The sequence below is a fragment of the Ovis canadensis genome, chromosome 2, assembly GCF_042477335.2.
Source record: "Ovis canadensis isolate MfBH-ARS-UI-01 breed Bighorn chromosome 2, ARS-UI_OviCan_v2, whole genome shotgun sequence".
NCBI classification, from domain to species: Eukaryota; Metazoa; Chordata; class Mammalia; order Artiodactyla; family Bovidae; genus Ovis; species Ovis canadensis.
In genome coordinates this window covers 143,323,610-143,346,344 of record NC_091246.1, presented here as the reverse complement: position 1 = coordinate 143,346,344, position 22,735 = coordinate 143,323,610, and the positions used below count along the sequence as shown (strand labels likewise).

The 22,735-nt window shown below is 39.8% G+C and overlaps 1 protein-coding gene across 4 annotated transcripts in view; it reads right to left on the bottom strand.

Annotated features, from left to right (window-relative positions):
• Positions 1-3,124: 3,124 nt before the first annotated feature.
• Positions 3,125-22,735, bottom strand: part of SLC25A12 (solute carrier family 25 member 12) — a 98,697-nt gene continuing 79,086 nt past the window's right edge. For all 4 annotated transcript variants that reach the window (XM_069577218.1, XM_069577219.1, XM_069577217.1 and 1 more), the window contains 5 exons: positions 10,062-10,202; positions 7,879-8,017; positions 5,313-5,471; positions 5,098-5,188; positions 3,125-3,764 (listed from right to left, as the gene is read on the bottom strand). In XM_069577218.1, the coding sequence (XP_069433319.1) occupies positions 3,566-3,764; positions 5,098-5,188; positions 5,313-5,471; positions 7,879-8,017; positions 10,062-10,202 (729 nt within the window). In that variant the 3' untranslated portion in view covers positions 3,125-3,565. The remainder of the gene's footprint in view (positions 3,765-5,097; positions 5,189-5,312; positions 5,472-7,878; positions 8,018-10,061; positions 10,203-22,735) is intronic.

The window sequence follows — 22,735 nt, the reverse complement described above, 5'->3', positions numbered from 1 at the left end:
GCAAAAATTAATATATATGAATATATGAAAATGTTAATCAAAATAGTATAAAAAGACAAACTACAATTTGAGAAAAGATTCTGCAATACCACTCATAAGGAGTAGTATCCAGAATATATAAAGAACCCCCTGTAAACGCTTAAGAAAAATGGACAAAAAACTTGAACACATATTTCACTCACCAAAGATGAGATCCAAATAGTCAATAAACTTAGGGGCATTTTCCCATGCTATCATTCAGAAAGTAAATTAGTAAAGTCTTTTCTGAAGAACAATGTGGTAATATATATGAACAGATGAAAGGTGTTTAGCCTCATCTGATGTAAGGAAAATGCTAATTAAAATCACAAGATAACATTATACACTCAACAGATTAGTAAAAATTAAAGTGTCGCTACATTCTTGATGAAATGAAAATCAGTAAGAACATCTCTGGGAAATAGTTGGGCATGATCTAGCTAAGTTGACTGTAATAAACCCTGTATCCCTGGGGCTCTGCTCTTAGGTATATTTCCTTTTAAAAACACATGCAGAAGTTGCTTTTTAGTCATTAAGTCATATCTGACTTTGTGCAACCCCATGGACTATATCCCACCAAGCTCCTCTGTCCATGGGATTTCCCAGGCAAGAATACTGTAGCGGGTTGCCATTTCCTTCTCCACGGGATCTTCCCGACCCAGAGATCCAACTCCGGTCTCCCGCCTGGCAGGCTGATTCTTTACTACTGAGCCAGCTGGGAAACCTTTCAAAATGCATACTCCAAATTTGAAAAAAAAAACAAAACTCCAAAACACACATGCAAAATATCCAGAGCACCACCATTTGTAATATCCCCAAATTATAAACAACCCAGATGCAGATGTTCAGAGTAAAACAGCAAAATAAATTATTATATTCAAACAATGGAATAAGCGAACTACAGCTTATATAGCAGATTACAGGGATGAATCTTATAATGTTTAAAAAAGGGAACAAGTCTTGAAAGTATACAGTATAATTTGATTCACAAAAATTTCAAAAATAGGAACTAAAAAGTGTGTTTAAGAATGTATATGTGGGTGGTAAAACTATAAAGAAATGCAAAGAAATGAAGAGCCAGGATGGTGCTAAAGAGGACAACAGGAGTTGTGATGGAAGGATCCTCTGAGGGAACTTCTGAGGTGCCAGAAATATTCTTTCTTGACCTGGGTAGTTAATAGGTGTTTATGACCATCTCCTTAAAAAAAAATCTATGTGTATATATCTGTGTATACATACACATAAAGATGTTTTTATAGACTTTCTGCATACGCTACAATAATAACAAGATACACAAATGGTCAGTAAATGCAAAAAGACATTTGACCTCACTAGTAATTAGTAAAATGAAAACTAAAACAGCATTGATTACCTATCACGATTTGCCTAAAATGTAAGATTGACAATATCCATTTTTGCTGAAGCTGCAAAGAAATAAGAGTTCTCTTTATGCTGTCAGAAGGAAAGTAAATTCGTAAAGCCTTTTTGAAGCAATGTGACAATATATATGAAAATGTAAAACCCATACATCTCACAAAGTACCAATTTCAATTTTAAATATCCATCCTAAGGAAATACTAGCACATGTACAAAACATGTATAGAAAGGTGTTCACTGTTCACTACAGCTTTGCTTGCAATAGTTAAACAAATGAGTAAGTGTCAATAAGGGAATATTTATGAAAAGTATCATAACCCATATACTGGAATACTATGCAGCTATTAAAAATTAAGATAAATCTTTATGAACTGACATGCAAAGATCTCAAAAGTGAACAAGTGAACAAAAGCAAGTCACAGAACATATACACAGCATAATTCTATTTTAAAAATATAATGTATATGAATTTATATATATATATATGTATGAAAACAGACTAAAATTTTATACTCTAAGTTGTGAGCAGTGATTACCTTTGGGGCAGGGAGGGGAAGGGAGAAGTAGGGTAAAGAGGGTACTTTTACATTTTACGCTATATTTCTGAATTTTTGTTTAAGAACACATCCACAGACTACTTGTTCATTTTTAACAGGTGGTAATAGCAAAACAACTGTGTTGCTATTTATTCCATTCCAATGAGAACAACTGAATACATTTGGAAATAACTTGCTTTCAAAGCTAATTCTTTTGTTCTTGGAAGGCCTCAAGAGAGCCTATCGTGTGTAACAGGGCTGTCAGCCATCAACTGATGAACCATGTATAGGATACTAAGTGACTTGGTTCATCTCCAGGCTCACCCTTTGAAAATATTTGCATACATTCTCCTATCCCAGCTCATTGGCAACAATAATAATGTTTTCCCAAAGCACTTTGCTAAAGTAAATAAATTCTGATGCTACACATCAAATCACAAAGAGCAAAGTGTAGATGTGGCTGTCAAGATGTATGTTTAGATCTAAATTAGCAATCACACCCTTGGTGAGTGACTTTTGGAATAAGCAGTTTGTATTTAGATTCATAAGGAAGAAGCTAGAGCCCACTAAATCTTCTTCTCCACTGACTCCACCATAGCTCTTTCCAAGTCAAATGATTTCCTATAAAAGTGGGAAAGAGGGAAGCCTGATCACTAGTCATTGGCAACTGGTAGTGAATCAAAATCAAAAGCACTATCAGTACATTTATGAAGGAAAATCCAACTCCATGCATACATTTTGGTGTGCATTTTATTTTTGATTGGAATCATATCCATACGAATGAAAACTGCCAAAGTATTCTTTAACTCTTTTGAAAGCTAGGCCCTTGCCTTGCTGTGTCAGAGGAAGGCAAAAACTAAGCCAGTCATGCTGGAGACATCCCTGCTATATGCACACTGACAGGAGAGGCGCTGCCTAGGAAATGCCTTTTGGTTGATGAACAGAGGAGAATCTACACACACATGAAATACACATGGAAACACATGAGCACGCGCGATTCGTCGGCCTGGTCCTCCGGCATCCGCTGGCATGCATCTGCTCCAAAGGGCCTCTTATTCAGTGGTGTCAGCACTTGGTCTCGTTACGCCTCTTATCAGCAAATACCTTTCTACTCCAGAATGGAAAACAAGCGCTGAATTAATTACATCCAATATTGATGCATTATTTCCGTAAGTCACCAATAAAAGAATGAATTTAATTTTAACACATTTATTTTCAGGTGATTCTTAATAAAACACTTTCAAAACATTCTGTACATTTCAAGCCACTCAGAACTGCATTAGATTCTATAAATGAGATTTGTTGGGATGAGGTGCCAAGACGTCTCTGTACAAAGATGTACAATATGTACAGTCGCTGTAAGTGCAAGCTGTGCAAAGCAGTCTAAAACACTAATTCATGCCAAGGCTTAGAAAACATTTCAACACGTAAAACTAAAGCTTCAAACGGCATTGTAATTTTTTTTTTCCTGGGCAAATGATTAGTTTATAAACAAATATATGTATATGTCATATAGAAAGAATAATTTGATTCTTCAGCTCAGTCAGCACCATGCAGCTGACTGGATACATTACAAGGCTGCTCTCCTAGGCTTCTTTCTAGGGCGCACTTTGCCACACTGAACGGTTGTCTTATCACTGAGCTGCCGCCGCCACCTTTGGCTGAACCACAGCAACACTAGGAGGTTTAAATTTGGGGAGATAAAGGCCAAACTTGTTCTCAATGCCAGCAAAAGTGGCGGTGGCGAGTCTGTATCCACCGATGTGATCAGGATTGGCAGGAGGGAGGTCTGCGATGCGTGACTTAGGTGTGGGTTCTGAGCCAGAGGGTTTGCTGTGGATAGGAAAAGTCAATGGTCAGTGTGTTCAACATTGATGAACAGCAGACACACGGCACTATGGAGCAACTATACTCCAAAAAAACAAACAAAAAAAAAATGAAGAAGATGACACACCACTGAACACTTTCAGTCTGACCCATGTGTCACCAAGAAGAGTGTCCAATGTTTTCTTTGTCAATTATGCTGCACTAGTCATGACTTATAGCTGCAATGATTCACGTATCTGGTTTAGAAGAGAAATGGCCTCCATTTCATACACACAAATAGATCCACAGAAAGAGAGACCAGAGGAAAAACACTCATATATTACCACTCTGGGCAGTAGGACTACAAATGATTTTTCTATTTTCCCAATTTTTTACACTAAGCATAAATTAACTGCAGAAAATTTACATTTTCTTTCCTTGTGACATAATTTTAAAAGCTAACTTTTAAAGTAATAAGCTCATGAAGGTTATTACTAAAATTATTTAAAGAGAAGTAAATATAATTCTGACTTTTTCCAGAATGCAAAAGTATTGAAAAGCCTGAAACTTTGAGACTGTCCTTTCTTTCTTTTTATAAGTCCCTCAACTTCTTTGTTCAACAGCTAACTCCCTACCTGGCTTCTGAGCAGGAAAAGAATTCATAGGTTTATGGAGTAAAGACTCAGATACAGAATTTGATCTTCTGCTGAAAAGCTGGTAATTGCTTGCTTTGGGCACAACCTTCCCCTCCCAGCAAATTCAAGTGATTCCTCTTGTCCACGGTGAAAGCTTCAAGCACTAACTGTCAAAAGGCCCAATTTGTGGCCTAAATCTCACCAGTGATTATGACCATGGGCATAACCTTTCTTTGAACCTTTTTTTTTTTTTTTTGCAGAGAATTAGTTCTAAGAACTTCTAAACCTTTCTAATAATAAATCATGGTGAATAATGAAATCATAAGGGTGTGAAAGGGCTTGACTGAGTTTTCAAAAGTTTACAAAAGTGTAACTAACACAAATTTATATTACTTCTGGTAAAAAGGCCAAATAAGGACCTAAATCCATGAAGCTCAGTATCTGCTTACATTAAAAAGACAACTATTCATATTACATTTTAATTGGCTTCCTCTCTAAACTTTCCCCAAGCAGTTGCTTAATGCTGTGTATGGGGTCACCCTGTCCAAGTCTTACTCCTCTAACAGTGAAGAGTCTTAGGCCCATGGTTTGTTTTAAACGTATTGCTCCTGCAGGGTCCTCTGTCCTGTCAGTTGCTATCCCAAAAATGCCTTTATAGGCTGAACAAACACCTGTCTGGGGTTTTGGTGCTTTCTTTATAAGGGAGTTTGAAAAGTTGCACTTACAGGCCTCCAAAATCAATGTAAAACCACCGCTGGAGAAGTTCATAGGTGACCAGAGTAACACCAAACTGGGGAGAGGATCGAAACACTCGAGCTAAAGAGGGAGAAAGGGGGAGGGGGACAGTTAACAGCAGGATGGCTACAGCAAAGCCCACAGGTGAGTAATGGGAGCCCGACCCCAATGCCAACCAGCCCTTCCGCACGGCTCCAGCCCCTACCTGCAGTTCCTTTCCAAAATGCTGAAGGCCCTTCTTCCCGGAGTATCTTCCTGAAACAGTCGATGACACCACTGTATGTCGTCTGGCCAGCGCGGGCAGCCACCTGCAGTCTTGTCTTGATGACATCAGCAGGGGTCACCAGAGAAGCAGCAGGCACACCTTCCAGGAGAAAGGCACATTTAATTCATCCCGAATACCTTACAAAGGATAGACAGACTGCTAACAACCAACAGTACAATTAGCAACTTTAACTGCTTTAACTCAATGCTTCTTATATAGCTACCTTGGGCACTAATGGAAAAAGGATATATAATCCCACCAGCTGCTTCAGTGGAGTCAGGGCAAAACTCTCTTATTCGTTCTGAATTAGGAAAATCACTCTATGTTGCATGATCCCAAAGAACAGTGAGAGGAATAAATGGAGCAATATTACTAGGACAATTCCCAGTGTTCCCCTTTGGGTTTCAACTATTTTATTACCTCTTTCCTTTTCTTAAATAAGACAGTATTTTCATGTATAATAAAGAATGAGGATAATGTCAATTTAATGAACTGCTAAATATATCTGATAGCAAACTGTAGTGTGTGGTTTTTTTTTTTTTGGCTGATTCCTGTCACCTTACTGTATGAGGTGACTATCAATACTCATATCCACTCACCCTTTGAGGGGCTAACTTGAGAGTTAACTGTGACTCTTTTCAGACATGCTTACATGACAGAAGTCGTTACAACTGAAGCAGACGAGGCCAGGCAACCAGTTAGGGAACAGGAGGGGAACTGATCATCAAAAGGCCTTGTCAGCCATTCCCGGTGCCCCAGCCCCCTGGGGCCACGCTCAGACTCATCAGCGGCAGGACACTCAAGAAGGATTTCACAACCACACCTTTCACTTATAAAACAAAACAGAGAACAAAGGAGCAAGATGATCTTCCTCAGGGGGAAGAAATTCAATTTGGCCTGAACTTCACTGAATCATCACTAGGCAGATGGAGCTGGCCACTAGGTAGGTAGCTGGGGCGGGCGGCGGGGAGTGCTCTGTTAGAGACGATGCAAATATCCTCCCGCCAAGCCCTACACCTCATTCACATGAAACTAGGTAAATTGCCGCCTTTGGAATGTTCTGAATCCTGAATGTTCTTAGTGCCTGCCAGCAAAGCTTTACAGATAAAAATTAGAAAAATTCATTTCTAATTCTGAAAACTGACATCAAATGTCTGTGGGCAAGAAGCTGGTGCTGACAGCTCCATGAAGATGTTTACTTGGTTCCATCAGCCACTGGCAAAATGCCTGTCCATGATTAAAGTGTTCTTTGCTGCTGTCTGGATAGCAGAGAGCAAAGATGAGGAAAGATGTGCAGGCCCTCACTTCAACTAGGGAGGCTTTGGTGTATACCTGAAAGGAGCTGGATGAACACTCAGTGCCAAGACTGAGCAGGTAGCTTTACTGGCTTTTGAATTATAACTGCAAATGACTGCCCCAAATAAGGGCTCAAGGCTTCCTCGGAGAGTTTCTTACTCATCACGAGTCATTCCCTGTCATCATGGATGAGAATAACATGTCCAACCAGCACCCCTGGAACCCAGGGTTCCTGCTACATACCACACCCCCAGGGGTGCCCAGACTGTCCTGCTTTGCTGAGCCCGCAGACCAGAGGAGAAGGCGTGCCGTGCAGGAGCCTGGGTGGTCAGAGCCACCTGAGCAGCGCTGGGCTTGCGTTCATTCACCTCGCCCGTCCCTCTCCCTAAGCAGCGGTGATGGCAAGTAAACACATGACCTTTCCTCCTTCTGCCACGTCTGAGGATTGCTGCAGGGAAGGACAACCTGGTCCTGCCCTTCTATCTGGAATCAGCTCCCTCTCAACACAAGACAAAGGCTGGAGCATGGGATTGAGAGGAAGCTTCTCAGCACCTTCCTACATTTGAAACCCCTGCCTTCAAGGGGCTCTGGGCACAGGAGAGAGGGCAGAATTTATGTAAACAACCATTAATAAAAGACAGGGCATGTTAAGAGCCAAGAAGAGACGCCCCCATGGGGTGGTGCTGCTGAGGAAGTATGGCTCTGTTTGGTCTGATGAGGATGATGGCAGAAGGAAAATGGACAGTTTCAAACTCAGGTTGGAGCCAAATCATGTTGATTGCACTACACAGAATAAGAAAGTGAGGGGATGCTAGACCTGTGCATCAGGATGAGGTGCAACAAAGCAACTGATGTGGTGAAAAACTTTTCTACGTTAATGCTCAGCTTGACTGCACCCAAGGTTTCAGGGGCAGAGCAGGCTAAGAAACACAGTACTGACGAAAGCCCAATTGAGATGGGCACAGTTAATTTGGCTGCGAGTTCCTAAGCTGCATTAAGCTGTTTACCCACATTATGCAAATGTAATTAACGCTCATCAGAATTATAGCATACCCCACAAAGGAGAAAAAGCGATCGTATTTAAACTAAGTCAGATACAAACAATAACCTTTCCAGAAGTAAAGAAGAGGAGCACAGAGATTCTGTACTTAGAGAATGGGGGTGGGGAGGGTAGGGACTCTTTTGGCTTAAAAAAAAAAAAAATAGTTACCTGCCATGGCTCCAGCTGCAAGGAGATTTATACCTCCCACGTGTCCGTTTTCATCAGCCAGAAGTAGTTTGCAGTGAGCATAAACAGGAAAATAAATTGCAGAGAAGGGAATGTCTCGGAGGAAACACGCTTTGGCACCCTGTCACAGAATGAGGAAAGAGTGCAAAACAGTTGTATAAACAAGGTGTGAATGACCACGAGGGATCCAGGGTGACAAGCCTGAGCTGTCCCTCAGACAGCATTGGGACTGACGTGGAAGAGAAACAGGATAGCAAGTCAGGCGCAGGGAAATCGAGACGCGGCTCCAAGTTTGAGAAAGTCTGGTGGATCTGGGAGCCCTAGAGTTAGTTAACGGTGGTATTCTGACAACTACCAATTTCCTGGCATTTCCAGTATGGATTCAGATTTTAAGGTTAATAAAAACTCAATGTTCAGACCTCTAGGCTGCTTGTTCTGGTTCGCCTTGGTGAGTGCCAGGGGATGGGGTGTGGCTGGGAACAGACTTAGAAACCCAGTATTGATAGCTTGATTTCAAAGCAACCAACAAAGGCAGCTCCTCAAACTAACAAATTACCAACTCAATCCACCTCAGCTTAGAGCCCCTGAAGTACCAGGTAAGAAGCTATGGGTAGGAGCCTTGGAAAAGGAAGGGAAGCTTCCTCGGTGGCTCAGGTGGTAAAGAATCTGCCCCCAATGCAGGAAACTTGGGTTTGATCCCTGGGCTGGGAAGATGCCCTGGAGAAGGGAATGGCTACCCACTCCAGTATTCTTGCCTGAAGAATCCCACGGACAGAGGAGCCTGGTGGGCTACAGTTCATGGGGTCCCAAGGAGTCACACACAAGTGAACAACTAACAACACATTCTAGGGAAGGGGAAAAAGAAACCACCAAACTTCCCTCCTTACTTCCTATGTCCTAAATGGCAGAGGACAGGGAAACCCAGACAGAATGTTTTAACAGGAAGTTTCCTTGAGAGTAGAAACAGTCAGACAGCTTGTCTTGGTGACTGATACTGCCCCTTCCTCAGCCCACACTAGCCTACTGCTCAGGCTTTAGCCGGCCAGGGAAACACTCCACCTTTGGTACTTGTTTTCCGGATGGCTCTGTTTTTAAAAGGCAAACTCAAACATTAAAGAAAAAAAAAAATTTCCTGGGACTCTCTGAGAGATGCTACAGAGAGAAATAATTTTAATAAAGTCAGTTTTCAAAGGGAATTCTAAAAAGGATGGCAGTTGGGGGTAGAAAGTAGAGTATGTACAAAACTCTCAGGATAGGCATCATTGGTTTACAGGCATCATTGGTCCTAAGAGACCAGTTTGTAGTTTGTAGCTGTGTGATTCTAATCGAGAGGATTTCTAATTTCCAATTTGCAGCTACAGAAGCCAATTTACACATTTCTACAGTGATGGGTCTATAAATAAATCAGACGCTGTGGAAACACAGTTGTCTATAAAAGCTAAATTTTCGTATCCCTCCCCTTACACCAGGCGAAAGAAGAGAAAGAAATACTCTTCCTTGTTTAAGAAAAATAATAGCTTCTGCTCCATTACATCTGATCTGTAATGATGGGAGTAAGCATACCTGCAGGGAAGGAATCTGTTGACTGGCATTTTGCTAAAGTACAGTACACTCTGGTTTGCTTTTGTTTTGCTTTTTTAAAATGCAATTCATTATTGACAAATCCCACCACTTAACTTCTTAAAGACCTGAATCCTACCAAACTCCACTACTGTTTCACTGTGGTCAAATTATTAAGACAAAGACAAGCTCCTACTGTGAAGATAACAATAGAGATAGATCAGACTCAAAATAAACATATGACTATTTTGAAGTCAGTCCTAAAACAGCCCCAAAAGAACACCAAAGAAACTTTCCCCATATCCACCAGTAAATAAAAGGCTGTGAGCCTGAAGCCAGCGGGTCTGTGGTGCTGGCCTCCCTGCTGGCAGCTTCATAAAAGCCTGAAGATGCCAACAGGACGGCGTGGTTGTGCATCCCACTGCCTCTAATAGAAGTGTCCTGATTTTTCCTTTTTGTTTTGATTTTCTACTATAGGAACTACCCTGCTGGACAAGACTGCTTTTCCATTTATGGGGAAGAAGTCTAGTTTTGACATTTTTTTCACATTTCTATGGAGTACACTACACCCTCTCTATTGAGATAACCCAAGGGAATCTACCCACCTTGTATAGACCAAAGAGTCCCAGGTCCCGGAGCACATTCAAGGCACTGACCCTGGGTCCTGTGGTGATCTCTCCAGCTACCTGTAGGCGAATCTTTACTATCTCCAGAGGGTTAGTGAAGATGACCTGAGAGCCGCCAGCCTGCAGGCAAGGAAGGAGAGACAGAGCAGATTTCCATATCAGAGCCCGACTGACTGGAGTAGAGCCAAAAGAAATCTGGGGACCTCCACACTGCACCTCTTTATCCCTCCCCCTTGGCAGGGAGGGGAATGAGAGTCCGATGCTTTGGCTGATGCTGGAAGGGCTCACAGGGATGGCCCCAAACTCTGTCTCAAATCAACTTATGTCTAGTTTTGCTTCTATTTGAAATGTCAGGAGTGTTTCCCAGACCAGTCTTTCCTGGGCCAACCCAGCCATATCCAAAATGGCAAAACTAATAAACTCATTTGGAAAACAAAAGTGAAGCCAGATGTGGCAGCTGGTGCTCCAGTGAAAGGGAAAGAGATGGTAGGAGATTGCCTGGTATCTTCTACCAAGCTGGAGCTAAAATTCAGATCTACACAGCTTCTTTCCTCTTCTTGAAAGCAAGCAGTCTCCTTAGCTCAACTACATGCTGCCACTTTCTTGGACTGTAGAGCAATTAACACAGAGGTGTTTTTGCCCCACGCTAGTCAAAGGTGGCAAGTCTCCTCTGGTTCAAACTCTAAAATGTATTATCCTGAACAAAACTCTGCAACTACATCCACACAAAAGAAGATAATTTGGAAGGACAATTGCAGTATCATTTCAAGACCAAACTAGACACACTGTTCAAGACAGAGATGGGAAATGGAGCATCTAGTTATCACAAGTACAAGAGAGGGCAAACCAAAGCCACACTCCACACTCACCCATGGTGAGCGACCATAGAGATATTTAAATTTAGATAATGAAAGTGTATGTGCACTGGAAATCTGTTGAGGGGAGGAGAGAGAATGTTTAACAAAACTGCTACCAACTCCTTTTCTGGTTTCCCTAAGGGAAAAAAAAAAAAACCATGTGTACGTGTACACATAGGGATACATAAAAATAAATAAAAATTTTAAAACATAAATATATATACATTTCCATTCATGAAGTGAAAAAAATCTCATTTGCACATTGTCATCTTAAGTGTAGCTGTTTACACTATATAATCAGAACCACACTCGTATAATCATAATTACATTACATAATCATAACTTCACTGTAATAGCATGTCACATGTGAAACAGGAGCCTCATTGGGCACTGGAATTCCACAGGTACAGAAGGACTGTAAACACCCATAAAACCCACAGGCCACATTCAATGCCACTTCAATACTTCACCTTCACTCATATTCCTGTTCATTTTTCTAAAACCCACAGCCCTCCACACCCCCTTTCCAAGGGGCAGCAAAAAGTCCCAGACCATTCTCTTAACTGACCAGGGGCTATAAACCAACAAAACACTCCTGTTCTCACCCTGATCTCTCATTCCTATCAACATCCACAACTGCCAACACTGACACAAGATTCCTTTCCTCTTGGTGGGAAGCTGATTGCCCTGGATTCCTCAGGGCCCTAATCCTCTTTTTGTCCACCGAGTACTGGGGTGCAGCAATTTGCTATCTCTCTCTGGATTTCCTACAACTCCCAAATCTATACAACCCAGACCACTGGCACAAAGGTTCCTGAATGACGACTGATCCAATTTTACATGTTGATTTGCCCCTGCTTCTGAGTCTTAATCTGTTGCACTGCAGGCAGGAGAAAGTATTTCAATGTTTCAATCCAAGGAGACAATACTTTGAAAAGGATTGCTGGGTGAAAAATTATGTTAAAATGATAATCCAAGTAATTGCTCCTGTAGCTAGTATTAAGGACCAAACCAATTATAAAAGTTTACTACTTCCTTGAAATCTCTTGTTTAAATAATGGTTGCAAAGACTATCTCTGGGAAAATGCGCTTTATGTTCTAAACTAAAGCAGATTAAAAAAAAAAAAGCATAAATTTTTATTATAATCCCCCAAATTCACCACCACCAGATGAGGTCAACCCCTGGGTTCTACTCATTAAATATGGACATTATGTTTAAATAAATACAAAGTTCTTTCATGTTTTTAATCATTAGTAAACTGTAAAATCCTGCAGAGTAGGAATACTCCAAATAGCACTGTGCCCCCAACCACACAGACACAGGTCCCCCCTCCTCTTCTGAAATAACTGTCAGTTTAGTGAAGTTTATATTTAACAACTCTCCAAACTTCTTCCTACATGTACATGTAATAGGCTTTCAATTAAAACAGTACAGCTAAAAGAAGGAAAACACAAACACATTAACCATTACACGCCTTTAAGATCTGTTACCCAGCACCTGTACTACATATACAAAAAGGGCTGTATAGTCAAAGCTATGGTTTTTCCAGTAGTCTTGTACAGATAGATGTGAGAGTCGGACCATAAAAGAAGCTTTTCTTTCAGCTTGCTTTCATCAGTTAGAAAGAATTGATAATTTCAAACTGTGGTGCTGAGGAAGATTTGAGAGTCCCTTGGACAGCAAGGAGATCAAACCAGTCAATCCTAAAGGAAACCAACCCTGAATATTCATTGGAAGGACTGATGCTGAAGCTGAAGCTCCAATACTTTGGCCGCCTGATGCAAAGAACTGACTCATTGGAAAAGACCCTGATGCTGGAAAAAACTGAAGGCAGGAGGAGAAGGGGGTGACAGAGGATGAGATGGTCAGATGGCATCACCGACTCAAAGAACATGAGTTTGAACAAACTCAGGGAGATAGTGAAGGATGGGGAAACCTGGCATACTGCACTCCGCGGCGTCACAAAGTTAGACACGACTGAGCAACTGAACAACAATAACAACATATACTAAGTCCCATCAACTCACTGGACACAATCACAAAACTAAACGTATATATATTTATGTTCCCATATATGTAAAATACATGAAATATAACAAGTGAATGTGGAAACAATGCAATGACACTCTAAGCAAGGCGCACACCTATGTGTTTGTTTAACACTTATGTATGTACTCCACTATGACTGAAGGAGAAAATTTCTACCAATTTCATGATCTATCTCTTCTTTAAAAATGATCATGTTTAAGAACTTTATGACAGACCTAGGAATATATAGACAATATCCAGATGAAACGGAACAAGACCCTGTGGGATCCTTTCTGTCTCCTGTTTCTAGTTTGTAGGAAATAGACTTCCTTCAGCCTCCCTGACCTTCCCTGAGTTCCAAAGGACAGATTCAAAGAGTTGCTTTTCAGGAAAGGGAGGGAGCAGAAGCCCAGAGACAAAGCAGGAGCAGTCAAGTAACAACAATGCAGCAGGAGGCAGGGTTCTGGTTCCTCCCCAAGAAATAGACATAACAAATTACCTTTGACTTCTATAGGACCGAAGGCCCCCCATGCAGGGGGAGGATGGCGACTTCAGGCTTAGTACAAGACTGCAGGAGCCCTGCCCTATTCTCTCACCACTGACTCTGTACACAGTGGAAGATAATGAAGACTGATCCCCCTCCCCAGATGATTCTCCCTTTAAAAACTTTCACGGTTGAGCAGAATCTTTGAAGTTGGTTTTTGGACACGAGTCTGCCTTCTGCCCAGATTGCTGGCCTCCTGAATTAAGCAACCTTTCCTTTTCTAACCAACACTTACTTCTCAAGTACTGGCTTTCAAGATACAAGCAGCCAAGCCTGAGTTCAATAACACAGAAACACTGAATAATAAAGATTGCTATCTGATTTGTCTAAAACTTTGGGTATAACACTTAAAGGAAAACACACAAGGCAAATATGCACTGTCCTTTTTTAAGCTCTGAGGTTAACCACTCTCATACATATTAAACTGGGAACAGGGAGAAGGGGGAATAAAATCTGCAACTAATTCAATTACTCTGATAAGAAAATCTGGTGACAAAGAACAAGATTATGATGCTATCACATCCTTAACTGTTGCCCTCTAAGAAACAAACACATCAGGAAAATATCATTTCTCCTCTATTTTAAGACTCTACTGATTTTGATATCATGAATTTAATAACAGATATTCACAGGGAAAATAAAATACTACTTACAGTAAATATAATCACTACTACTACTAAGTCGCTTCAGTTGTGTCCGACTCTGTGCGACCCCATAGATGGCAGCCCATCAGGCTCGGCCGTCCCTGGGATTTTCCAGGCAAGAATACTGGAGTGGGTTGCCATTTCCTTCTCCAATGCATGAAAGTGAAAAGTCAAAGTGAAGTCGCTCAGTCGTATCCGACTCTTAGCGACCCCACGGACTGTAGCCCACGAGGCTTCTCCATCCATGGGATTTTCCAGGCAAGAGTACTGGAGTGGGGTGCCATGGCCTTCTCCAAAATATAATTACTAAATATACAGAATTTCAGATGTGTTAAAGTGTGAAATAAAAATATAGTAACTTTTCAATTTAAAAAGTATCTGTATTTTTACAAGTAGGCTGACATTTGCTATTTTTAAAAGCAACAAAATTAAGCAAAAAAATTAAAATGACCAATTAAGTAAATATTTAAGCACAAATAATTCTATGCTCTTATTCAGTCTATATTAGGTAATAAAATCATGCTAAGTGACATAAACAGAACAAAACATTAGGCACCCATTAATATGTCAAAATTTAGTTAAGTTTATCAAAAGCAGAACAGATTAGAGATGAAAACATTGATTGCACCCCTGGGAGGAGAAGTAAATAGGAGAAAGAATTTGCAAAGCATATGCCATTGTATCTTTTAAATTCTGAATCAAATGAATGTACTAACTACTCAAAAACAAAAAACAACCCCCACCCCTGCCACCAGAAGTAAGAAACAGAACTGGTCTTAGAAACAATGGCTCTTTTTGCAGACCAGGTCCTCTCTCATACATGCTTCCCCACGGTAAACTTGGGAATGCATATACTTTAAATGCATTTGAAAAAACTAGTTAGCCCTAGTTATCTGTGGATCCAAAATTTTTAATAGGCTTATCTACCTATGCATATATGGCCTTCAAAAAAAATCAAACTAAGTAAAGCTGCTGCTACTGCTGCTGCTGCTAAGTCACTTCAGTCGTGTCCGACTCTGTGCGACCCCACAGATGGCAGCCCACTAGGCTCTGCCGTCCCTGGGATTCTCCAGGCAAGAACATTGGAGTGGGTTGCCATTTCCTTCTCCAATGCATGAAAGTGAAAAGTCAAAGTGAAGTCGCTCAGTCACATCTGACTCTTAGCGACCCCATGGACTGCAGCCTGCCAGGCTCCAGGCAAGAGTACTGGAGTGGGTTGTCATTGCCTTCTCCAAAGCTAGTGATCTGAAATAATAGACACTGAGATAAATAAAACTTCAGGTTAAAACATGATGATACACAGCTATGTAGTCTTAAATGAACACTGTGTAATTTGATGTCTTCCTACCTTCCTACCTTGTACTTGTGTTAACTAGCACACCATTTCATACAATAATACCTTTGGTGAATTTTTTCACTCATCAAATCACCAAAATTAATTTCTAACCTCTAACTGCTAAACTTCCCTCTCAAACTTGTTGTTTATTGTTTTAAAGAGATGTAAGCATTAATATTAAAACTGACTTAGATGCTTACATTTTTCAGTATTAAGTTGTCATTTCTTTGTTCCAGAACTGAATTACAAATGACACAAAGAGACAGAACAAATCTCATTTTGAATGAGGCTTACCCACATCCAACAGAAAATAGAGAATGGAAAACCTCCATATCATCTTGTGTTGCATAATTTTTTAATGGGAAAATAAACAAACTAAAGCTGACAGCTTTAGTTATTAAAGCTTTAGTGACTTCCCTGGTGACAGTAAAGAATCTGCCTGTAATACAGGAGACCCAGGTCTGATCCCTGGGTAAGGAAGATCCCCTGGAGAAAGGAATGGCAAGCCACTTCAGTATTCTGGCCTGGAGAATTCCATGGACAGAGGAGCCTGGCAGGCTACAGTCCACGGGGTCGCAAAGAGTTGGACACGACTGAGTGAATAACAGACAAAGCTGACAGCAAAAGTCAGGAGAAAAGGATGTAATACTGAGATGTCACCACTCACCTTTGATGTGCCTGAGACCAAGGGGCTGCACACAGGACTGGGCCTGTTCGACCTGCCCGCATAATCCTACCCAGGGGCAAAGACCACAAAGACGCTGGGGATCCTGCCACGGGCTGCGTGACCCCCACCCCCACCCCTCCACCCCCGAGCACCAAGTCCCCTGTTTACTTCCCTCTTTGATCTGTTGTCTCTTATAGTTTGAAACTATTTCCCTCCAACTGCCAAATGTCCAATCTAAACAATTCATTTTATAAAGTCTTCCCTTACAGAGACAAGTGAAAATCTAACTTCAATTTAAGGCCATATCAGCTCCTTGAACAGATGTACAAAATATATGTATTTAAAACAGCCAGAAAAACAAATAAGAGTCATAGAATTAGTTGTCATTTTGACTCAAGCAGGATGAAGAGAGACAGTGGCTCTGGCTCACAATGCCATCCACCAAGCATTATTTTATAAAGCAATGGGAAACACTATGGTTCACTCTAAAATGGCCCAAGACAGTCATAGTTTAAAAGGAGTGATGATAAATGCCAGGGTGTTCAGAGATATGAATAGATTAAATTACACATACTGACATAATATACGTGGACTTTTAATATGTGTGCATATGTGTGTGTGTTCATGTAAGTATGCAAGGATAAAGTTGAGACCACACTGGTTCCTGGGGATGGGAGCTGAAGAGACCATTTCCAAACAGCTCTTTATAGAGATCTACAAGCTCAGCTTGCTGAGAAAGACATGGCTTAAGGAGCTAGTGAGCTACCACTTCGGGCTCCCAGGATTAGTAAATGCTCCAACTAACAAGTAGGAGCATGCTACATTCTTGCTACACCTATATGGGCATGGATATGGTGGTGTGTGAGCCCATGTGTACACAGAGGCCAAAGGGAGAAAAAAGAACACAAAGATCCGGGTTTGGAAAGCTGTCGACCTATATGGTTGTTAGCTTTGTAACCGTAGATGGGTCATAACCTTTTCATTCCTTGGTTTCCTAATATGACAGCAGAGATTCCATCGTCTACCTTATCTACCTCACATAGCTCCTGCGCAGTAACCAAGGTGAGAGCACCACACTGACTGAAAGCAAGGTACAAGGGAACGGATGCGTTCTCCAAGACGTATGTTCATACAGGGCTATGAAAATGCCTGCAGCATACTGGGGCCATCAGTCCTCTGTTGAGCAATATATACATTTTGAATCTTATGACTTTTATCCTTTTAGAAGTAGGTAAATGTGATCAGTTAGGCAAGTGCTCTGTGCTGTGCTTAGTTGCTCAGCTGTGTCTGACTCTTTGCGACTCCACTGACTGTAGGCCGCCAGGCTCCTCTGTCCATGGGGATTCTCCAGGCAAGAATACTGAAGTGGGTTACCATGCCCTCCTCCAGGAGATCTTCCCAAACCAGTGTTCGAACCCAGATCTCTCGCATTGCAGGCAGATTCTTTACTGTCTGAGCCACCAGGGAAACCCAAGAGTACTGGAGGGGGTAGCCTATCCCTTCTCCAGGGGATCTTCCCGATCCAGGAATCCATCCAGGGTCTCCTGCATTGCAGGCAGATTCTTAATCAGCTGAGCTACCAGGGAAGCTCCTAAGTGCTCTGGCTAGAATTTAACAACATAAAAACAGATACTTAACCAGAGAGATCATTAGAAAATACATATAGGTCAGTCCCTTTAGACTTTTCAAGGGACTTCTCTGTTGACTCAAAGAGACACTAAATTTTTTCCCACTTAGGTTTACGGACATGTCTAAGAAATTCACATAATCCTTTTCTTTCATAAAACCACTACAGAGACCATTAAGATAATTAATAGGTAAGTCACAGACTGGAAAGAATATTCATAACACATATATCTGACAACAGACTATATCCATGATGTATACAGAACTCCTACAAATTAACAGTAACAATGAGTAACCTAATAAAAACAGAAGACTAGAACAGATAATTCACCTAAAAAGATAAACAGCCAATAAACACATGAAAGGATGCTCAATATCTTTAGGCATCAGAGAAATGCAAATTACAACCACAACTAGATATCATTTCAGACCAACCAGAACAACTGAAACAGACTAAAAATATCAAACATTTTGAGGATGGGGAGTAACTGGAATATTTGTACACTGCCGATGAGACTGTAAAATGATACATCCACGTCAAAGAACCAACTGGCAGTTTCTTTTATAATAAACTGAATATACATCTACCCTAGTCTACTCTTAGGTACTAAATAATGTTTATAACAACCTTATTTATAATAGATAAAAACTGAAAACAATCCAAAATGTCCTTCAATAGAAGCATGGAAAGCAAATTGTAGTTAATTCATACCATGGAATAATGCTCAGTAAAATTAAAACAAACAAAAAAAACCCAATCCTGATACCCACACAAGGATGACTCTTGTAAACACTTTATTAAGCAAAAGAGGCCAACCATAAAAGAAAGCATTTTGTATGAGTCTGGAGATATGAAATCCAAGAAGAAACAAAACTGTTGACAGAAATCAGAACAGTGGCTGCTTAGGCGAGGGGAAGCATGACTGATTGGAAAGAGGCATGAATTAATTTCCTGGGGTAAAATGTTCTTCATCTCACTCTTGAGTGCTGATTTCATGGGTGTATACAATTGTTAAAACTCATTAAGCTGACATCTAAGATTTTTTTAATACATTTTATATCTAAATAACATATATATTCAGATATATGTTAAAGTATTATAATATACATCCATATAATATTTTCCAAAAAAGAAAAGCCACTACAAAGTTGAATGGATCCATCTAGATTTATTTTGATAAATGGACAAGGCCTTGATTTGATTTCCTAAGATAGTATTACAGAACAAAAAGAGTTGATCTTAAAATCAAAATACTTGGGAATATATGAAAACTGCAACGTATATTAGCTGTATGATCTGAGGTGAGAGGTGGACTTTCTGAGCTTCTGTTCTTCATCTACCCATTTTATAGGAGATGATAATAGTGTATGTGAAAGTACTTTGAAAAATTTTGAGTTGACATAGTATTATTCTGCACACAACAGATATCATAATTAAACAATTATATTTATGTCTGATATGGACATGTAATATGTGTATATACAAATATGTATATACTTATACATATATAAAGAGAGATTTTCTTATAGAAAAATAAAAACATACAGCCTGATAAAGATGGCTTACCTATGAGAACAATGAGAAAAATTATTTGAAGCTTGTTGTTACATATACATTACTCATATGCACCCATAACAGACATTTACTGAGTAACTGTACCCACATGTATATACTCTTACCCCATCTCCACCTAAAAAAGGGTGGAGAAATTATTACATCTAAAATTCAAGTTATAGAAACAATAACAACAAAAACAAGCAATCATACCTAAATCATAAATTCTGAACTAGTAAGTGTTTCTTGAGAAGACTTTAATATAGATATAAAGTAAGTTTGGATAACATTCATGATGAAGATTAAAATTATGAAAATGCACACTCTGTTTATGATTTTTTTCCCAAAGGTCGTATCTATTTCCAAAGTGAGAAGCTCCACTGTGATTTTCTGCTGCCCTTAAAAGCAGCGAGAGCTGCTTGCATTTCCAATCAGGAAGTCAGAGTTAACAAAACTTGGATCTGGTTTAAAAAATATTGTGCATGGACACGATCACGTATATACAAACATTAAGAGGAAATATAACAAGATAAAAAAATAAAACCTTCATTTGGTAATATCTCTGCTCAAAGCAAAATACTGCAAAATAAGGTTAAAAATTTGTGTGAAAGATCAAAGAGCTAAATGTAAGATCTAAAACTATAAAACCCCTAGGAGAAAACAGAGGTATAAATCTTTATGATCTTGGATTAGGCAATGACTTCTTAGCCATGACATGAAAAGCACAAACAACAAAAAATAAAGGTAAGTTGGACTTCATTGAAATCAAAGTTCAATTCTGCAAAAGGACAGTCAAGAAGGCTAAGAATATCTGGAAATCATGTATCTGCTAAGGTACACTAAATATATAAAGAACTCCTAAATTCAATAATAAGACAAACAACCCAACTATAAATGGCCAAATATTCTGAATAGATTGCTTTCCCAAAGATATACAAATGCCAGTACATTCATGAAAAAATGCTCAACAGAGCCAGTCATTAGGTCACAGTAAGATACCACTACATACCCACTAGGATGGCTATAAAGGACAGATAGTAAGTATTGGCAAGAATGTGGAAAAATAAGAACCCTCATACATTGCTGGGAGGACTGCAAAATGGTGCAGATACTTTGGAAAATGATCTCACAGGTCCTCAAAATACTAATTAGTTACCATATGACCTACCAATTCTACTCCTAAGTATATACACAAAAGAAATGAAAATATGTCCACACAACTCTTTACATGAATGTTCATAGCAGCACTTAATCATAAAGCTAAAAGGTGGAAAAACCCCAAATGTTTAACAACTGATGAATGAATAAACAAAATATGGTATTACCTATATATTATTTATAGGTATTACTTATATATATTATATATAGGTATTACCTATATACAATTATGTTGAAATATTATCCAGCAATAAAAAGGCTTGAAATACTGATACATACCACAACATGAATGAACCTTGAAAACACTACTCTGAGTCAAAGGAGCCAGAAAAAAAGGCCACATGTTGTTTGATTCCATGTAAAAGAAATGTCCAGAAATGGTGAATCATTAGAGACAGGGTAGTAGGTTTCCTTGGGGGATAAGAATGTTCTAAAATTAACTATAGTGATCACTGCACAGCTCTATGATTATACTAAAAGCTACTGAACTGTTTACTTCATGTGTGGGGAATTACATGATATAGAAATTCTATCTCAATAAAGCTATTATTTCAAAACTTTTCCTTAAATATAGCAATCATTCAACGAATTAGAGAATGAGTGAAAGACTGAATGAATAGAAACATATACCAGATATGAAAGAATACAGATTTAGAGACAGAAGTGGTTTGAATCTCAATTTTTCCATTTACTAAGTGCTTGATTTCAGAGCTTTTAGTTTCTTCAACTGTATTAATAGCTGGGAATAACAAAGAGATAATGCCTATAAAGTGTTCAGTCTAGTACAAGATGCTCAAGAAATGGTAGCTATTATGAATTATAATCATAAGCATGTATTTTTTTTGGTGACATGTAGAAATGAAGTAAATCATGATAAGAAATTCTATTTTCAAATTACCAAAGTGGAATATGATTAGACTTAAGATGAAGTTTATCTGGTGAGAATGGTCAGAACTACCCTTTTTCTATCAGATATAAACATATCTTAAGTCTGGTTCCTTGCACAGGAGGAAACTCTAAATCTTTCTCAGCCTTGACAGGTTGTTGAATGAGAATGAATAAAAGAAAGAAAGAGAATGAAAACATACCAAATATGTACTAACAGAGATTTGGAGACAAAAGTGGTTTGACTGACAATTTTGTCATTCACTAAGTGCTATATCTTCTCTCTCAGGGTTTATTTTCTTCAACTCCAATTAGAAAGAATAATGAGACCATGCCTATAAAATGTTCAACCCAATAAGAAAAGTCCCTACTGCTCATTAACATTCTAGCAGATCAGTACTAGAGTGAAAACAAAACCCAGCAGCAATGATAATAGCAATATTTAGTCGGAGTGGTAGGTTTATGGATGCTCATTTTATTATAACTTTTAATCTATATAATGCATTCTCTTTTGCAGGTATCTAATATCATATACTTTAAAAAATAGATCACAAAACAAAAAACAAGAAAATACATAATGCTTAAGGACCAGATAGTTTCATTTCTTGGTTACTGCATGATCGTGTCAGTGTACATCATTTTGCCTAAAGGACAGCACGGTCATTTTCAGAGCAGCAAACTTTCCCTTGCACATGTAGGGAACCTGAGGCCCTGGTCCTAGCTACCCCTTCTGCTAAGAAAAAAACCTATAAAGTCAATACTGACTATTTCTTCTGAATTAACTTGTGTTAGGCTAACACATTAAGTACATCTTTAAAACTGAGTGACCTCACTCCCGTTGCCTGGTGGCACTCACAGCATTTAGCCAAATACCCACAGGGCACTCCACATCCTATCACTGCCCATACCCAGGATCCTAAGGTTTTTATGATCAGGCTTCCCTGGTGGCTCAGACTGTCAAGAATCTGCCTGCAACGCAGGAGACCCAGGTTCAATCCCTGGGTTGGGAAGATCGCCTGGAGAAGGGAATGGCTACCCACTTCAGTATTCTGGCCTGGAGAATTCCATGGACAGAGGAGGTTGGTGGGCCACCGTCCACAAAGTTGCAAAGAGCTGGACATGACTAAGCAACACACACACAGGGACAGGGAGCTTGGCTCCTGGCTACAGTCCGTGGAGCTGCAAAGAATCAGACATGACTAAGCAACACACGCACGCACGCACGCACGCACGCACGCACGCACACACACACGCACACACACACACACACACACACACACACACACACACACACACACACACACACACACACACACACACACACACACACACACACACACCCCTACTATCCA